At 52.2% G+C, this 19,483-nt stretch overlaps 4 protein-coding genes across 4 annotated transcripts; 2 read left to right on the top strand and 2 right to left on the bottom strand.

The window, feature by feature from the left end:
- Positions 1–2,421: 2,421 nt before the first annotated feature.
- On the bottom strand, positions 2,422–4,723 carry COCSUDRAFT_19288 (Mg2+ transporter protein; the record flags this gene model as incomplete). The annotated part of the gene is made up of 5 exons (XM_005644009.1): positions 2,422–2,585; positions 2,881–2,962; positions 3,342–3,605; positions 3,933–4,061; positions 4,469–4,723. Coding segments are annotated over 5 exons (894 nt in total), but the record flags the coding sequence as incomplete, so codon positions are not given.
- A 904-nt stretch (positions 4,724–5,627) lies between these two features.
- Positions 5,628–7,248, top strand: COCSUDRAFT_30996 (hypothetical protein; the record flags this gene model as incomplete). Its single annotated transcript, XM_005644010.1, has 3 exons — positions 5,628–5,845; positions 5,997–6,091; positions 6,343–7,248. A coding segment is annotated over exon 3 (900 nt), but the record flags the coding sequence as incomplete, so codon positions are not given.
- Positions 7,249–8,748: 1,500 nt separating this feature from the next.
- Positions 8,749–10,829, top strand: COCSUDRAFT_54531 (hypothetical protein). The gene is made up of 4 exons (XM_005644011.1): positions 8,749–8,899; positions 9,026–9,115; positions 9,261–9,326; positions 9,538–10,829. The coding sequence occupies exons 1-4, from the start codon at positions 8,753–8,755 to the stop codon at positions 10,495–10,497; spliced, it is 1,263 nt and encodes a 420-aa protein (XP_005644068.1). The 5' UTR covers positions 8,749–8,752; the 3' UTR covers positions 10,498–10,829.
- A 755-nt stretch (positions 10,830–11,584) lies between these two features.
- On the bottom strand, positions 11,585–16,514 carry COCSUDRAFT_48765 (hypothetical protein; the record flags this gene model as incomplete). The annotated part of the gene is made up of 8 exons (XM_005644012.1): positions 11,585–12,100; positions 12,370–12,463; positions 12,907–13,969; positions 14,341–14,487; positions 14,638–15,627; positions 15,758–15,812; positions 15,939–16,033; positions 16,160–16,514. The coding sequence occupies 6 exons, from the start codon at positions 16,512–16,514 to the stop codon at positions 13,533–13,535; spliced, it is 2,079 nt and encodes a 692-aa protein (XP_005644069.1). The 3' UTR covers positions 11,585–12,100; positions 12,370–12,463; positions 12,907–13,532.
- Between the last annotated feature and the right edge of the window lie 2,969 nt (positions 16,515–19,483).

Consider the following 19,483-nt stretch of genomic DNA (forward strand, 5'->3'; position numbering starts at 1 on the left):
GCATGCACCTCATTGCCTACCTCTTTGGTCTCAGGTGCAGACTGGTTGCTGCCTAGTGCAAATGATATCGTGCCATTATGCGTGTCTGCCAGAAGGTCTCAAATAAACCAGTAGGCAGGCTTTGCATAAGGTGTTGACTATGACAAACCTGTGCATGAATGCAGCTATTATATTGCGCTGCCTCTGTCGCTGTTGCCTGGGAGCGCATGGGAGCAGCTGGCAGCTGTGCTGGCCACAGAGAACTGGGATGGGCTAAGCAAACCATGGCTGGCGAGAGGAAATATATGGGCCAGCCTACAGCATGCAGCAGGGCCGATGTTTTTCCTGGTGAGCCCAAGTCTGTGCATGTGATCCCGCATGTTGGACAGTGGAGCTCTGAGACAATTCAGTGCTGCTCATGCTGTTGCCCTTCTCTACAGGTTCTGTTCCTTATTCCCTCATTATATGGAAATTTTCATTTCTAATGCAGGGGGTGGGCGTCTTTCTGGCTGGAAATGTGCTCCAATGTCATTCCCATTGGATCTTGGCAAGGCTGAGGCGCAAGCTGAGCAGGCACGGAAAGAAGGAGGGTGACTACAGCATTCCCAGAGGGGGTGCCTTTGAGCTTGTCTCCTGCCCTCACTACCTGGGGGAGATTGTCATATATGGAGGCCTAATGATTCTGCTTGGCTGCGACAACCACTTGTCCTATGTTATCTTTACCTGGGTGGTAAGCTGCAACAGATACTTCCTTGCTGGCCTCATGTTCACAGAATCTCAAGAATTCCACAAAATTGCCCCCTTGCGGTGATCAAAACTGACCTGCCTGTCTTTGCATCAGGTGGCAAATCTTTTGTTGGCAGCTGGGCCAACACACAGATGGTATACTGTGCACTTCAATCAGTACCCTGCCACCAGAAGGGCGCTGCTCCCATTTCTATATTGATCCTTGCACCACGCGGATTGTAGCACTAGAGTACAATGGGCCGATACTGCTAGCGGTCTACAAAGCCCCAACCTGAACATCCTAAAGCAAGGTTAGTGCCTCTGGTTGTGCCTTCTATACAGTCCTTTGCGTGAAGGGACCAGATTGTGGAACTCTAGATACAGAAGGCTTTAGTGGAAGCTCAAGTGAAGTGTGCATCCGTCAGATTGGAGCATGCAAACACCATGCATCCTCGTTTCTCAAGTGCATAATGACATGAGAGAACCACGCTGCAAACACCGCCATGGCGCTTATTTACTAAACCATGAGCATGTCTGTGTAGGAGCATGGCTTACTGTGGCAAGGACGGCACGCCTTGTTGGCAAAACAGCATACTTCATGTTGCCATTTTATTTAGTTCCTTTTTTGGAGAGATTGAGCTCTTCTAATGCCTGGCAAATATGAGAGGAATTCTGCCACAATATACATTGCCAGGTTGTAAGAATATTGATCTATATAGACCTAGATGTACTCTTCACAGTCTGACTCAACCTGTGAATATCAGACACGCTCAAGAGCAGAGGTAGGGACATGTTCAGAAAAAACATAATTCCTCGTGTAGACATTCACAAGTCATCTACAAGGTCGAGGGAGTGAAGTTCAATAGGCAAACATCCTGCCTCTCAACCAGATCTTCATGTGTCACTTAAATGCACATCCTATGCTGCCAATTGTGAGGCCTTGAGAACTTCTGCTGTACAGTGATGGTAGTATCAAGTGCCCAATATATGCACGGGGGCACTTGCGACTCTGGGATTTCCAGCCCTTGCTACAGTACATTGTGCCACGTTGTGCTGATGATAGGTGATTCAAGGATACTTCACTCCCATGTCTTCACAGGCAATCTTCCAGCTGGAATGCCTCTCTGCAGGCTGCCTCTGCCAGAGATTACCAGGAGGCAACAGCATCTCATCATACACTTGTGGCTAACCAGATGCCATGCCACTGAAGGAGATGATGCCTGCATGGTGCATGGACCAGGGTTACTTCAATTATCTTGTGCGCATGAGCAATGGCTTTAGTAAGGTACAAATTCATTGGAGTAATCAGCTCCCCACAATCGGCTGCTGCTACAGAAGCTCAGAAGAGGCGGCGCCATCGGATGTAGGCCATGATGGAGAGGAAGAAGAGCAGGCAGCAGCTGAAGGTGATGAGGTTGACCTCCACAAAGTTCCAAACTGTCTTGGTGATTGTCGGCGGCAGGATCAAATTCTCCCCCAGGATGCCTGCAGCACAGCAGCAGCATGCTTATAAACTTTGCGACCCACATCGTAAAAGCACATATTGAGAATGGACGGGGGTAATTAAGCTCTCCAACAGCGTGACATTTTCTACTCTGCAGCAAACACCGCCTAATCTTAATCCTGCCGTACTGCAATTTTCAGGCAGCCCTGGGGGTGTTGAAAAAGCCCATAATCAGCACTGTTATTTCCCATAAAGACCTCCTCGGATGCTGATCAGGACCTAAGCAAGAATAGAGAAGGGAGCGCACCTGCAACCAGGCTGAAGATTGCAACGCCGAATGTTCCAGCGGTGAGGACGATCTCCAGCCTGATCAGGCGGTTGCGGCTGCTGTCCAGCTCTATGTTGATGTACTCCTCTGTATCCTTTATGAACTCACCTGCGCACGTTTATATAAATTGGTTTCACCACAAGGATGCTATCTTGGACAAAATGGCCAAAATTGGCACTAATCAACACCCAGCATATCTACTGGCAAGGCTTCAGCATTTCTGGGCAGCAGCTCCAGTCCAAGCAACACGGCAAATCACACCAAGCCCATGCACAGAAGCATACCAGAAGCATGAATATGGAATGATGCAGAAAACGGTGAATGGTAAATTTATGACCTCACTATTAAGCCTTAAGCAACCATCACACCCTCAAACATTTTGATCGAGGCAGGCGTGCCGCACCCACAGACACCAGGCGGTCGTAGGAGGAGTCAATCTGCATGAAGTAGGACTCCAGTAGATTTTCCACCACCTCTATGCTCTCCTCCATGTCATTCTCCTCGTTGTGGCCTGCCCCATCATCCGCGCGCGGGCTGCCCACGCCGAAAGGCTGCGGCGTGGTGTAGCGCCGCTCGTCCCTGATGTTGATGCTGAGGGATCGCCGCGGGAGACTGCCCACATGCTGTGACTGCCTCTCCGGCACACCTGCGGCCACAGCGGCTGAGCATTAGCGTGGCTTAAAATCAGGCAATTGCACCCTGTCAATTCATTATCAACAGCCATACACGCACATGCATGGCCTCCCCACACATATCCTAAATCGGATAAAATCACAAATAGGGTGCAGGATCTAGCAGCGCTGCTGGCCAATCTGTCGATATCTTCCCCTCACATACCATGGAAGGACTACGGACGGAGGATACTCCTCTTTGGGCAGTGCATTGTTCTGCCCTGATGCAGAACTTGCTCGAGCTTGCAGAGGCCCAGGAGCTGACACGCAGGCACCCACCGTGGCCGGAGGAGACAAGGCGCTCGAGCTCCTTCTTGCGCGTGAGGCACATCTTCATCATGTCATCGTCGTCCTCCAGGAAGCGCTGCAGCTCCTCTCGCACTGTCACCACGCGCGTGTACAGCCGCTGGTGCCGCGTCTTCACCTTCCTCACTCGCTCCAGGTTGGCCGTGCTCACCTGCAGCCATGAACGCACGCAACCTGAGCTCACTTTTCTGGATGAGCGGTGAGCGGACAACGCCGTGCCTCTCAGACTTTAGGTGTGTTTGAGGCCTGCCACTGCAGCTTGATCTGGTTTTGGGCCACAACTTGATAGCCCAGAGCTGTCTGCATTCTGCCGTGGCCGCCTTGCTGCCTAAGTCCTCCATCGATCAGACCTTGGCTACTGATGGACACGGCTGTGGCCAAGAAGATTGCAGCTCATAGAATGCATCTGGGCAGGAGTTCCATACACAGGCTTGAAAGGCTGCGCTCATGCATTGGAGCAGGAGCCGAGGAGGCTTACATGCTTTGTGAGGGCGTCCAGGGCAGGGTGGGAGGAGGACTCCAGCTCCTTCACAAGCTCGGTGCAGAGCGCGCACACATCGCCGATGGCCACCTCAAGCACATGCAGCTCAAACGGCAGCACGGCTGCCTCATGGCGCAGGCCTGCATGTGCACATGTGCCGACACATGTGAGCAGATTTGGGCGTCACAAGGCCCGGAGATGCCACTAGTAGGTGCATGCTGGATGTTTGTCAATGAAGGAAGCATTAACACGACGTTCCCTGCTTCCCCAAATTGTGTAAATGCACAATGCATGCTGTTTGAGGGACTAGGACACCTGATGAGTCATCTGACAGGTGGTCATCAAAGTCCTTGAAGAGCACATCATCCTCCCTGTCGCGCCCTGACAGCGGAACCTCATACGACATCTTTGCCTGTTGAGACACAGCAGACCCCAATCATCAGCCCGGGAATGCGTATCAAGAGAAATTGATAATTCCCAATGGTGCTCAAAAAGTGAGCAATGCCCCCAGAAGAGCAAGCAATACTGAGAACGATGTGCAGAGCGCATGCCTGCTTCTCCTGTGAGGCTTCGATGATGGCATCTTCCAGCATGGCTGCGAATCGCATTGACAGCGAGGAGCGCTCAAACCCGGTCTGGGGGATGATGACAAAGTCTGCCGTGATGATCAGCCGCACGTGCTCCACGCTGAACACGATCGCGTTGTCTCTCACCAGAATCTTGCCAGTCTCTGATGTCAGCAGGTTGGGGTCCAGCAGCCTCATGTCTCGGATGGGCACTCCCAGTCTAAATTTCTGCGGGGTCCCCAGGGTGGCTTAGCATCAGGAGCATGGCAATTGAGGCAACAGTGTTTGATGCACTACAAAGAGTTGTCTGACTTCGATCCAGCCAGCGATCCAACCTACAAAGTCAGACGATCTGCAAGTGTACTGCGCATGGATGACTTCACAAATATCACATCAACCTTGTGTAATATGGGCAACGGCACACCTGTATGAGACCCCTTTTGTCAGAGACGAAAGATGTCTTGATGCCATGACTGTTGATAACCAGCCACTGGGTCCGCCTGCAACACTCAACAAGTGTGACATCCGAGGCAGGAGGAGGGCAATGACGGAGCAATCAATCCAGGACATATCGCTGCAATTTTCCCCAGGTAAGTCTGCGGACCTGGCTCTGCTTTCCCTAGCTGTACTTCCTTTCCCACCAGCTTTCCTGGTGGTGGCAGAGTTGGACTGCGACCGGGGCGATTGTCGTCCGCTGCCACTGGGAGATGCGGGTATGCTATGCTGCGCTAAGGCAAATGCTGATGCGGACGGTTGGGCTGCAGTATTGGTACGTTCAGAAGCCATCCCGTCCCACCATGACGGGCATCGCCCTTCTTCCGCCGCCTCCTCGTCATGGGTTGTCAGCAGAGGCTGCGCGACATCGTATGCATCTCTTAGACGGGGATCCATGGTGGCAGCGACGAAGGCCTTTAAGCCAACCAATGCCTTCAGTCTGAGCATTGCAGTCCGGCTCGATTTACTAAGTAATTACCATGTGCACGTGCATCCTACTCTGTCGGGCAAAATCCACTACTTTGGTGGACATGCACTCCACTACATTAGTGGATTTGGCTCTCTTTCTGAGCACGCCCCTTCGGGGCGTGCAATAACAAAAGCAATGCTGCACATCCTTCAGATTTACCTACAACAATCTCAGCATTGCATAGTACCTCCGTCAAGCTAATTATTTCGGTCAAGCCTGTATCTATAGGATCGTGCGCTACTCGTTTCTGCGAAGACAGCAATGCCATTTGCCAGGTTACCGTTGCAAAGTAGGATTTGAAAGGGGGGTGGGACGGCCGCAAATGTTTATGGGAGTAATTTAAACGAATTCTTGAAGTCTTCTGTCGCTGGCCATGTGAGGTTCGCACTTTTGCCGGTTTTTTGGCATCCCCATCCTTGACTTGTTTGGACTCAGCTAATCGAATGTCACGACCATCGACGTGCATGTCTACTTCTTTCGTAGTGACTGCATGCCCTGCCAAGCCAATTCCTTGAAATGAAATGCGTGCAGGCAACACAGAGCGTTCACCTGAATTGAGCACTGATGCACCGGACAGACACTGAAGTCGTCTACAATCTAAACCAACATCAAGTTCAATTGTTCTGGTGAGCGTTACGATCCCTCTGCTGCTGTGAGTAGCCGTGGGTGTCTGCCCTGACCTGGCTTTGCTTGGAATGCCAATCTGATGAGGAGCATCTGGAGAGGACTGTGCACCCCAAAGAGTAGCAAGTAGCCCAGGTGCTTGTAAGGATAGTTGTATCACTTGTACTAGAAGGCATGCTGCTGATGTACTTCTCATTCCTTTAATGTCCTGGTGGATCACTTGCAGAAACCGTTGTGTGATGACTTCATGCAGGACGAATGGTCAGGAACAAGAGGTGGAGGGTCAGTGTCAAGGTGATACCATCAGCCGACACTCCTGCTCTGCTGCAGCCAGGCCGCAGATTTGGGAGGAACCTAGGCAGCACTGTGGCAACATCTGCACCGAGGGGACCCCGGAGGCCGGCCAGCGCCCTTCCATCCTGGCGGATCCCTGCAAGAAACACAGCTCAGCAGGAAGAACAGCAGGATGGCTTTGCAGATGGAGATGGAGAAGCCGCTGCTGCCTATTATCAGCCTCCGCCCTCACGCCGGCGTCTGCGGAAACAGGCAGCTCAAGAGGATAATAGACGGCTGCACCAAGCATGGGATGCGTGCTTTGATGACAATGTATTCAGGAACACATGTTTCCAAGCTGGTCAGCCTGCACGCCAAGCAGCACTGAAGCAGCAGCTGCAGGCAGAGTTTTTGACAGCTGCCAGAGCAGCCCTGCCCGCTTGCAGTCCATGCAGTCAGGCTGGGAGGGTGGGATCAGTGTGGGAGCAGGTGGAGACGATCAGCAGGCTTGTGTATGTCTCGATCAGCGGCAGGACAGAGGTCAGCCCCCCAGCATTCAGGTGTGGCGGGTGCAGTGCCGCCTTCACAGTCGATCCTGTGAGCATGGGATGCTTTCCTGCAACGCCACAGAGGCCGCTGGTTTACTACTCTGGAGCGCTCATGTTGCAGACGCATGAGCTCAGCCTCGCCAGCCCAACCTCAATGGTCGCCTGGACTAGCGCCCTGGAGGAGGTGCACGTCAGGAACGGCTGTGTGCCGTACGGGCAACTGAGTGGCCTGCCCAAAAATATCTGGAGGAACCTCCCAGTGGCGGTCAGACAGTGGCGCAGAATGGACATCGCCACACATGACCTCAACAGGCTTGGCGTGCAGCCCATCTGTTCGGAGGCAGGGCTCAGCGGTGACTCAGACTTGCAGCTCGGCCAGCCGCCGCCGCCCCAGGAGAACACTCAGAGGGAAGCAGCAGCGTCGTCATCGCCACCAGAAATGGAAGCAGGCAGCCTCGCGGCTCAAACTGGCAGAGATGCAGCTGAGGTGGGCCCGGCGACCCAGGAATCTCTGGACAGTCGTGCCTCCGGGGGCCCCACTGTGCAGTGTCCTTGCTGCTTTCGCACTTGCGTGGCAGCCATTGCTGACGCCTGCCTGGGACTCACGCAGCTCAGGGCGGCGGGCAAAGCCTCTGATTTCCTGCAGCCGAAGCTGCCCTATAGCCCCTTCATTGCTGATGAAGAGGTGAAGGCCTTGCTCGCTCAACGGAAGGCCTTGGACCCGGCGGCGCTGGAGCGGCCGGTCTGCTCTCAGTTCGTTGCTGCCACGCCAACCGCCTCAGACACGCAGCTGCGCCTATATGTGCAAGTGAGTCTCCTCGCATTTTTCTGGGATCTTGTTGCGCTTACTGATGTTGGCATGCATCTCATATATCCATGATTTTTTTCTCTTTTTTTCCTGGCCCCGGCTGGCAAGGGTAATACTTGGCAGCACCCTAGCGTGCCTTGCTTCAGGTGGTAAAAATACTGAATACCATGCCCACGGTTGATTGGGTCTTGCTTGGATCTGGCGAGTTCAACAAGGGGTAGGGTTATGGCAGCCTTAAATTGCAGCTCTGCAGGATGTACCTTGCTTGGCAGGAAAGCGTGTAACAAGAAGATGTGCTGGTGCTTTGGAGCCGGTCTGACACTCCCGCATGTGCTTGTGCGTAGGGCGTGGCAGCAGCAGTTTGCCGCCACGGGTATGTTCTCGTGGCGGCAAACCTGTTCACACCGGAGTGCTTTGTTTACTACGAGTTGCTCCTGCAGCGTCTGCTGAAGGAGTTCAAGCCTGAGGAGGGCAAGGATCTGAAGTACTTCTTCATTGACATTGCTTGCCAGTTTGACCCATATTGGCGAAGGTATAATCTTTCGTCCATCATGCCTGGCGTTTACGTCAAGATGTGCCCTGTACAATTATTGCATGGAACAATTTCACTCCTAGTGTCTAGTACTAGTCATGCTATGAGTGTGTGGATTCGTCGGAGTGCACAGCAGCGTCCCCTTTGAATGGTGATGTGTTGTGCTGGCAGGATGGTTCAAGGAAACGTGGAGGGTATGCCTGGCCTGGCAGTGGGGCCGTGGCATGTGAAGGCTCACATTCCGGCATGCCAAGAAAAGTATGGCGCCCGCCGCATGCTAGCGGCAGGAAACTCCTTTGGTGACAACATTGAACAGGCTTGGGCACATTACAGGAAATTTGCACACATCTTGAAGCGCATGGCGACTGCCACGCGGGAGGACTACATGACGGACCTGGTGAGTTCTCCTTTCATATGATGCAAGCTCTTGTAGCCTTGCTCGATGTTGCAGTTTGTAACCCTGTAGGTGCGAGAAGTGACAATGTTGGTCCATGTGCAGGCGATGGCTTGGCAGCGAAAAAAGGAGCGCAGGTTGCCCAAGCAGCTGCTTGAGTGGCATAGGAGGGCTGCTCGACTGCTGGCACAACTGCGGCAGTCCACGGGGGCCCTCAAGCAGGAGATTGCCCAAATCAAAGCCCCCGAGTTGCAGGTAAAATGCACCCCTCCTAGTTGCTGCACCTGTCTCTACTGATTCTCTGGGGAGATGCCATCTTGATATATCCTGCAGTCTGCAATGCTTTGCATGCTCGCTTATTGGCTGATGAATCAGGTGCAGGGTGGCGGTGGCTCAGGAGGCGTCCCATCACCGGCAGGCCAGGATCCTCTCCAAGGCGGCGCTGGTGCAGGCGCAAGTGACGAAGCAGAGGTGTGTTGGTCCTTTTTGAAGGCTCTTCTCTAGCATGGAATAAGTATCAATGGGTATGCTAGTGAGAAGGAGGTGCTCAGAGGACTCAGAGTAAAGAGCTGCCTCAGAAGAAAGTATGCAAGCAGATTGTTTGTTTTGCACGCAGGGGTCTGCCCGGGAGCAGCGGCAGACATCGTCTGAGGGGGCATCAACAAGCGCGCCCACCATCCCGGTGCTGCTCCACTCTGCACCTTCAGTTGGCTGTACTGGTGCTTGTTCATATGACATGATAGGACATTTGACATGTGACTTATGACATGACAGGACAAGACATGACAGGATGTGCATACTGGTGGAGTTTTTGTAAAGAGCAAATGGGATGCACACCTTTGGAAGATACATAAAGATGCATGAATCACTGATGTCAGGATTCTTACTCGCAGGCCCGTCTTACATGGGAGCACCACTACCAAGGCTGCTTGGAGGAGTTGTACGCGCTGGGTGGCAGTGTGACTCTCGCAGCTGAGGGGCAGCAATCGGTCTCCGAGCAAATGCGGCATGAGCACCGCCGAGTCCTTGAGGGCAAGCTGGCAGCGTGGGAGCGCAGGCACCGGGTACAGCTGCGGTGGGTGGAGGCAGACCGGTTGTACCAGGAGATAGGGGGTCAGCGGAAGAGGTTCATGATTCAGCAGCTACATGCTTCCATTGCAGCCAGGTTCGTGGATTACTACGCCCTACAGAGACAGCTGGAGACAGCGGCATATCGTGAGCGCACTAGCCTGAAGCGGTTGCGGCGCCAGATGGAAGCCATCGTGTCCAAAGTCAGCGATGACATCCTTCAGCTGCGGCGCTGGCATGCCGCCCCTGGGGACTATCAGGGAGCGCAGTATGACTGCCAGCGCTTGACCGCCCCTGGCTTGCTCGCGGCAGACACATTGCCGTGGCAGCGACAATCTGCTCAGGCAGGGTTGCTGGCTAGGAAACTGGCCGCGCTGGCGGAGCAGCAGGAGCGCTTGAAGCGGTGCTCCGAAGAGATGACCATCGTGCGGCGTGAGGCCAGGGATATGGTAGTGTTTTATGAGCACTACGCCCAGCAAGTGCAGCAAGCCGCTGGGAGGGGAGAGCGCCGCCTGCCCAGCGCCCGACAAGTTCCCCATGCGGCGGAGCTGGGGGAGGCGGGTGTGCATGCAGCCCTTGAAGCTTTCCAGCTCGGGCAGCAGGTGGTGCTCCTCTCCAAGCTTGAACAGTATCAGCACTTGGGCGGCATGGCAGGCAATGCTGTGGAAGCGCTGCACGCCGACCTCACAAACCTGGACAGCGGCACCAGCTCCGACTCGGACTGGCAGGATGCGCGGTCCGATGCCTCCTCAGACAGCAGCGGCGGCGATGATGAGGACACATAAATATTGGCACATTTGAAAATTTGGCAATGAGCATCTCGCCTTGTCTGCCAATTTTGATGTTCTCGATGCTGTTTCAAACTTTGAAAGTCAGTAGCTTCTATATAGAGTACAGTAATCTTCTATAGAGTACAGTAATCTGATTGTTCTACAATTCATCAGATCCTTTTTGGGAAGGGAGTGCGCTGTGGAATCATCTGCCAATTGGCTCAAAAATCTCAAGATCTCTTAGCAGCTTGTTCTCTCCACACACTTAAAGCAAATAATTAACACAGAGTGCCAGCTTCTTATGTTGTTAATGTAAATATGCATTGCTGTTAAAAATTATCAGTTGTTCAAGCGAAAGGCAGCCTATTGAAACTTCCTGCAACTCTTGCAATTCATGTAGCTCTGAGCAGTGCCTCTCTCTATCTCATATAAGTGTCAAAATGTGATCAATGCCTGTCGTGAATGGAGGTGTCCCTGTCATGTTTTTAAAACTTTGATGAAGGTCCACCAAATTAAATTCGTTGAATTTTATTTTTGGCAGCATATCATAATATTATGATAAAATTATACGGCTAATACTACAAATTAATATTAGTATTAATACTTAAAATTTGTATATATGTACAGGTGTCCACGTTGTTAATAGTTAATAGCATGTTGACTGCCAGCAGCCAAAAAATGAACAGTATGAACCTTGACAAGAATTGCTACTTAGAAAGATTGCCTGCCAGGTTGTGAAGCTTCCTTAGTTAGAGGAAGGCCATGACCCACTGCCCACCATTAATGACAATAAAGACCTTCAGTCTTCAAAAGATTTGTATTGGTTCTAAGAAGATATGTCTGTCATAATGTGATTTTTTGATGACTCTTGGAGAGGTCATGTCAACAGTCGGCAACATGCGCCCATATGGCATGCATGTGACTCTGGACCAGATCCTCAAGGTGTAATTATAGTAAATATCTGGTTAGCTACCTATAGGCTGAGCATGTTGCAGTACCGTCATTGGCTTCACTTTCTACCAAAACCTGGGGGGACTTTAGTGTCCATGCAAGCCTGTGAGTGATCATTCTCATGTCGACAGCTTGTTTGGACCATCCAAATAAATGACCATGATATTAAAATATTTATCAGAAGCCAATTAGCCCTTCAGCTTCAATTAATGTTTAACGAGTCACCCATTGCATGGACTTTATCTCCACATTGTGAATTCGAGTTTCAAGCCTTAATATTTGCAGTGGCTTTAATTCTGCTTTGCAAGAATTATCAGATAAAAAAGAATAATGCATATATTTGACCAATTGGAGCAACAAGGCTTGAAGCCTTGCGAGCCGAGCTTGTTCAATATAATTAAATATAAAATAAATGAATGCAACAATAATATCAATCTGATCTATTGACAACAATATTACACTGTAGAGGCGCCTTCTAGTTATAATTGAGTGATTGCTTTTTAAGAGTACACTGAGGGCAATGGTGTGGCAAATAACTAGTGGGTACCCACTATTCACTTGCTACCAACACCGGTGTTGGGTAGCCATTGTGGCAACTTGCAATTGCCTGAAACGTTGATGCACATGTGTACGTGCCCACTGGCCACGGGCATGGCATGGGTTGCACCTGCAGCACAAGACATGCGTTGCTCATGAGCACATCTCGAGATGCTTGATGCTTTAAAGAAATTTCTCTCAGGTTATAATGTTCGACGGTGGTCCCACTGGAATCTCTTAATGGGTAGCCTTACGCCATTTATACTAGTACTGACCCGATGGCATCATTATGATCATCAGCATGATGCTTAAGGCTCCAAGGCTTTGGCCCGCGGCTTCAACCCGATTTCTACAGCACTTCTACACTTGGATCATACTCTTGCTTTCCTGAGATCTCACCTGTACATGACCAGTGCCCAGTGAATGAGGGCGGTGTGTGCATGCATGGCTCCCGCCTTCAAGGAAGTTCAGTGGTTGAAGATTACTAGGTTTCCTGCACACACAGCCGTGGTGCTTGAAGGAATTTCGAAAACCACACTCTTCGAGAAGGCATTTCAGGGTTTCGTTTGAGCAAGATTACAAAGGTGGCAGGTCCTATGTTCAGAGGTGTGCTGCCCCAACCCTGGACTGCAAAAGCCTCTTCATAGCGTGCGATACCTACAGGGCCGGTCAAGAGACTCTTTCACAAGAATACCATCAATAATCAATATTGAAAGAGTCTAAATATTGACGCTGAGTGCGTGCTGCACGGACAGCACGTCCTCAACCCTGGCGATCTCAGATGGCTGCTCGATGTAAAGAGATGTGCCCATCAAGGAGGGGCACCCACGCTGTGCAGCAAATTGACACCCCAATTCTGTCGCTTGTGGCACATTTGATTGATACACATCGCGTGCGTGTACCATAGCGTGGGTGCCGGCAAGATAAGGGCATCACCTTTGCGCCATCTGATGTGACATGCCGTGTGTCTTTATGCAGCGACCAAGAAGTGCGATGATGCTGAGAAGAATCTTGTAGCAATTCTTCCACGTTCAACATTCTATGTGAGTGGATTTCGACACCGACATCGTAGAGAAACAGCAAGAACGAGCCAGGCTGCTCAATGACAGATGGGGTTAATAATATTATAAGATAGGCTCAGGGGATTTATTTTCTTGCCCTCCACCGCCACTACCTTGTGGCGGTCAGCAGCAGTGCTCTGTCTTCAAGCAGAAGTGCTCCATCCCACTGGCCACTTCAGATTCGAAGGTTGAGCATGTGAGGCAACCGGGAGCAGAATTACCTTACAGATTGTTACATGCATGATATCTGGTTACCGTCATGATTGTTGCGCACATGTGCAGAGAGGGACAAGTGAGTGACTAATATTAGTTGCGTAGAGCGCATGGATGTGCAACGCCTTGTAGTGAGGCAGACTTGGTCACAACCTACTACAGTCCTCATTGCAATATCAAATTTAGGACATAAAAAAAATTGATGCTACATTTGCGTCATGCTCACACGCCAATTCTGACTAAGCTTGAAACTGACTTAGCTTGAAAGTGCAAAGATCACATTGCAAGTCACTCTCCAGCCGCCGGTGGGCGCCTCAGAAAGCGAAGGCACCTCTCGGGAACTGCCACCATCTGATTGCCCCCAATTGCTTCCAAGGGTGTTCTGCCTGCTCTGACTTCATCTGTGTCGCTCAACCATGCCTTCTGGTGTCCAGCCCCAGTTGCGTCTGTGATGGTGAGCCCGCAAATAACACCAAACCCCTCAAGCTCAGCACCGTGGAACCGTGTGCCAGGCCCAATATGCACCACCTCTGCCGTCCCCACTATCCTCCTGTCATCTGTTAGGACATAGACTGTGTCATCTGGCAGAATCTGCACGTCACTGTGCGCGCTCGAATGGCCTCTGGCTTGCGGCGAGGGGTTCAGCTGACATGCCAGCCCTGCGATGACACCCATTGCAGCTTCCATGTTGATCCCAGGGGAGGAAACTTCCAGGGACGGTCGACCTGCGCGCACCAACACACAGCTGCTTACAATCCGCGATTATTACCGCATTCAAGCAATATCTTCCCTAGTGTCTTGCTAGGATGTCAAGCTCAAATTTATTCCTGTTGTTAGTATTACCCAGATGACCCTTAGGTGCGGCACTCTACCACATCATATGTAGCAGGGTGCGTGAGTGACAGGCATGACTCAGGCAAAGGGGCAAGCACAGCATGTGGAGCAGGGTGCGTGAAAGACAGGCATGGCTCAGGCAAAGGGGCAAGCAGACACTTCAGCATTGAGAGACAAGACATGAACAAATCAACTACACCAGCGTATGAGAGCAGTCAGTTGACAAGTTCACAGGAATGACAGAGCAGGATTTTGTACATGCCTGCTGGGCCATCTGCAGAGCGGTAGGAGGAAGCTGGCTCCTCATCGGCAGCGAGCTCCAGAGCAGGATCAAAGAAGACCATGGCGCCAGACAGCGGTGACTGCTCCAAGGCTGACTGCGACTGCTCCGCTGCCGTAGCACTCCCACCTAGACAACACATGCCTGTCGTCAGCTTATTGCTGACAATTACCTGTCGATAAACCTTCGGGGTATGATTCGCATGGCATTATAACTTAGAAACTCACTGTGAGTGGAATCATATAAGCCAGGACAAAGAGAGCCATGATGGCTCCTCACCTTCTCCGGCGCGCGCCGCATTCTGCTCCTCAGCCAGCAACATTGCCAGCGCCACACCAGTTGCAGCCTCTTCGACGTTCATGGGCGAGCTCCCGGCAGCGCCTCCGAGAGCCACCTTCAGCCGTTTTGGATGACAGAGGGCCGCTGCAATGTGCCGGTAGTCGATCACCAGCACAGCCATTTTGGCCGGCGATGCGGCATGCCCCTGCATGCTCAGCCGCACGTTGGGGACTGGCACAGGCTGCGGCGACTCATCTGCCAGCAAGCAGCCGTGCAACGGCGACTGGCTCGCACAAGCTGTGGGCTGCGGCGGCACTTCGCTGGCCTCAGGCAGGACACCCTCTGCCTGCCCTTCTGGCTCTGCTGGGTCACTGTGCTGCTGCGCTGGCTGGTCATCCGCATCTGACTCAGAGAAGAGGTTCCCAACCTCGTCTTCGTCGCCCTCAGTGGGGGGACCCCAAAACTCTGCGGCTCTGGCGGTTGGGCGCCTGAGCCTGCCTCGGCTGCCCCTTCTGGGCCGATTGCTGCCACGCGCCCCGCCTGTGCCGCGGCGGCCACGCTTCCTGCCCCGACCCCGCCCATGCCCTTCCTGCACGCCCCCACCGGTGGCTGCCTCTCCTGCACCCCGTCCCTCCACATCTGCGCGTGCCCCACCGCCTTCCCCTGCCACCGCTGCCTCGGGCTCCCCCTGGCTATCTGTCTGCACGCGCGCCTCGAGGAACCATATCTCCATATGCAGCTGGGTGCCATCGCTGCCTGGCTGCACAGCGCGCACCAAACCAACAGGAGCCTTGGCAGCACGACCCAACTGGGACAAGTTGCGTGCTGGGAACTCCCCGTCGCGGTGCAGCGTGCTTGTGACGGCCCAGAGAGCGACACCAATCGAGGGAGTGCTCTCCCCCAACTGCGGCAGGTAGTGGCACTTGTCGAAGGTCCAGAGCAACTCGTCAATCTGCTTGAGTTTGACCACGGGCAGGCCGCTGCTCACTCCTGCAAACATGTGAGCGCCTCAATTGACTGGCTATCATTCCCTTCCATCAAATCTGCAGAAGTTAAAGCCTTCTCGGGTGTGCAACAGTCACCAGGTGATCAGAGCTTCCAGCTGAGAGCGCCCACTCACCCTTGTTAACAATGGACTTGGCCGCTTCCATCTGAAGCTGTGACTTCTTCGGCGCCTGTAACAACAATAACTTACAATCAGTGTGTTCAGCCAAACTCGCTTTCACTGCACCAGCAGCTTGACAGATGAGAGGCGTTCACAAAGCACATGCAAACATAAGGATCCTCAACAAGATGCCCACCTTCTGCCTTGCTGGTCTTTGCCGTGCCGGTTGGGCTGCGGCCTCAACAGCGGCTGTGATCTCTTCAACCGCCGCCGCACTCGGCTCCAGTCCACCTGCATGACAGCATCCATTAGCTGCCAGCGCATAAGATGTCCAGAGGAAATGGTGAGGACATGTTATTAATTTGCCAGGCATAAGATGTGTAGGCGCTGATCGTTACAGCCATCATGGATAGCTACCTTCTGGATGCTCAAATCTAAGCAGCCCTTCCACCCTGGCGAGCAGCGCGCTTCTGGTGAAGATCACTGGCCGCTGGCCTCTGTCAAGCAGGAACCGCTTCAGCTCTGCAACGGTGGATGAGGCCTTGAGGCTGAACGCAAGCCACCGTTGGACGATGTCCTGCTCGGCTCCCTGAGCGCTGAGCTGCCTGCGGCTGATCCCTGGCTGTGGCGCTTGCGAAGGTCCTGCAGCTTCTGCCTCTGGGGCTGCGGGACCCTGCATGCCGCCTGCTGCAGCTGTGGCGCCCCTCTGCGCCTGTCCTTGGGCTGTCTGGCCTGCCTGAAGTCCACTGGCCTGGAGATACGAGGCTGCCATCACTGTCCTGTTCAGGTTGGGCACTGCTGCCAGCAATCTGCTGGCGCTCTTGCTGAAGCTGACTTTCTGATTGAGGTGTCTCGTTGCAAAGATGGCGGTCGAAGTCGTCCCATTGTCTTCGAGGCGAGCCTGCTGACCACCAATGATGCCTCGAATCTTGCTTGATCGCCTATCGGCTCTCTTCCTCTCCAAGTCGCCGGTCTCTGCCTCTGAACGCAACGCAAAAGTCAGAGTTAGTTACTCTGTGTCAAGGTCATGGGGAGATTCAAAACATAGGTGTTCCCAACCTTCAAAGATGGAGTGCTTATTGAGACCTACCAATCACTCCTTGATGCATGATAAAATTCAACTTATCCTCATTGAGATCCTTGCCCCTGGTTTGGGCTGCAATGACGCAGTCCTCACAGCATTTGTGGGTAATATTTCTGAGCTCTGGATACTTTTCGCTCTCAATCTTCCCGCGAATAGAATAGTAGCCATTAGCTCTGGACAATGCTGAAGGTTCATCTCGGCCAAGGCAGCTCTGATGGAAATATCTGACCCCTGAGTCCACGGCATTGCAACGTTGCAATGGCACCCTTGCCTCTTGTTTGAAGACCCAGTCGGCAACAGCGTCGTGGCCGTATTCGTCCTTTGTCAGACCTTCTGAATAGAATCTGATAATATAATCACAACCTACACAGCGAGTCAAGCGTTCTGAACTTGCGCAGTTCGGATGAAGCTTCTCCTTGTCACTGCCACACTTGTAACACGGGATCCTAGCAATAATAAGTGACATGCTCGGTACAGAAACACATCACTGATCATTCTCCATGCTTACTGACGAAAGGCCTAATTTTTATTACCAAAATGGCATGCTATGGAATGTGTTACCAGGTGGCATGGCCCCTGATTGCCAATAATCCACCACATTAGTAGCGTTTACATCCACTAAAGTAGTGGATTTTGATTACTCGATACTATCAGATATCATCGATGTGAACACATGCATGGTTAACCAACGTTGCCTTTACTGCCCAGAGGCGAGGCCTTGGTCTGCCGCATCGGGTCAGATGATGGTCTTTGGAGTACTTGTACCACCCTTACACCATGTTAAAGTAGTCTCCCATGTCGTTCTACCCTCAGAAGGCTATCCTCCGGCAAGGAGAGGTGCTGCATCGGGCTGAGCAAGCTCTGGTCGGGTCATACTTGACCGACCCCGAGATGGAGGGGGCATGCAAGCGGGTGAACTGGATCAGGTCCGAGATTGTAGCTCTGGGAGTGGGGCTGCCCCTGGCTTACCACTGCTGGGTCCCCATGAGACAAAAGTTTAGCAGCAGCAGCAGCAGTGTGAACAAGCAGAAGTAGATGAGCGCAGCTCTATCTGCTCAGCAAAGCGCTTGCCTGAGACAGCAAGGATCTCTTACCACCAGCAAACTCTGTGCATTGTTTGCACACCTGTCATGCTTTCACATTCTGCCCTTCTAGCATCAGGAGATGGTTCTCTTCCTGCGTATCAGCCAGGGTGCTTTTCCTGCCATCATTTGGGTCCTTTGGAGGTGTTTTATGGCTGTTCAGATGCCCAACATATTTTGAGAGCCAGTCATTTGGTACTTTATCCCTGCCGGTTGTGATTGCAGGTGTATCTACATTGCCAGCTGACCCTGCACCAGCCCAAAGGAATCCGATCATTTATGTACCACAAAGTATTAGTATTACAGCCCTGCCTTAGCCGCCCCTTCTATTGAAAATCAGTGCATTGGCCCACTCCATTGGAGGCGCGTCCTACCTCACACAGCGCAGTAATTAGCAAGCTGCAAAACTCTTCAACTCACCCAACTTTTGGGTGTGAAGTTAGATTTTCTGACCCGGGAGCCTATCCTTCAGGACTCTTACTGAGGGCCTTGGGAGCTCCGTGGTTGACTCAAGGCAATAGGATTACTTCACCAGGGCCCTTCCGAGAACAAGTGACAGCAGTTAAGCCTTGTGCAGGTGCTGTATTATATTATATGTGAGGCATTGATCTGTAGGACTATTAGGCGCTTGATTTCTGACTTCAGCTTTAGGCCTTTGTGGCTTGCATGCGCTCCTATCGCCTTCTCTGCGTGTCATTTTTCCTCTGTACTGTTCCCATTAAGTATTGCTGCTGTGGCTGTGTACCATGGCAGGGCCTCTGTACATTTTTCATTGCACATATGTGTAGCTTGTTTTTTTCACACTGAGGCTGATTCCTGCATAATGCAATTTGACTCAATCGGATTGACACATTGTCAATGAGAACGTCTCTGGTTAGCAGAAGTCATGCATGTGCAAAGTGCGACCATTGGAAACTTGGATGTACACATGTTTAAAGGGCCCTGTTGCACCAGCTATTTGTCAAAAGTGCTGGCATGTAAATATTGAGGTTTAGGTCTAGAGCTACTCCTCCAAGTGAACATTGGGCATCTTGACGCGAACGGGTTGTTCAAACTACCCAATTCACTAGCAGAATTGGAAGCATTGCAAGCTACTTGCCCATCGGTGCACACCCTTTGCACTACAATGCAGGTGTGCCAGCAATCAGACGTGAGGACTGCAACGCCGCTCATAGCCTGACCAGATCTATTGGATTGCAAGTCTTCCAACAAATGAAGCAGCCTCAACACGGCTTCTTGCTATCCTTATTTTTCCAGCACCATTCATGAACTGGCCCCGGCTGGCGGGGGGCGGTATAAATACTGAGCACCGTGCCCACGGTTGATTGGGTCTTGCTTGGATCTGGCGAGTCCATCAAGGGGTAGGATTTTGGCAGCCTTTACTGCAGCTTGTCTGCAGGCGCACCTTGCTTCTGGCAGGAAAAGCGTGTAATAATAATAATAATAATAATTCATGAACATGGCTGTGGGTGAGACACACATGGGCCTGTTGCGTCCTGTACAGGTGCAGCCACCGGAAACCAGAATTATTGCCCTCTCTGTGACAGTGTCACATGCGCCACCAGCTGCGCAGAA

This window comes from Coccomyxa subellipsoidea, assembly GCF_000258705.1.
Source record: "Coccomyxa subellipsoidea C-169, whole genome shotgun sequence".
Classification (NCBI taxonomy): Eukaryota; Viridiplantae; Chlorophyta; class Trebouxiophyceae; family Coccomyxaceae; genus Coccomyxa; species Coccomyxa subellipsoidea.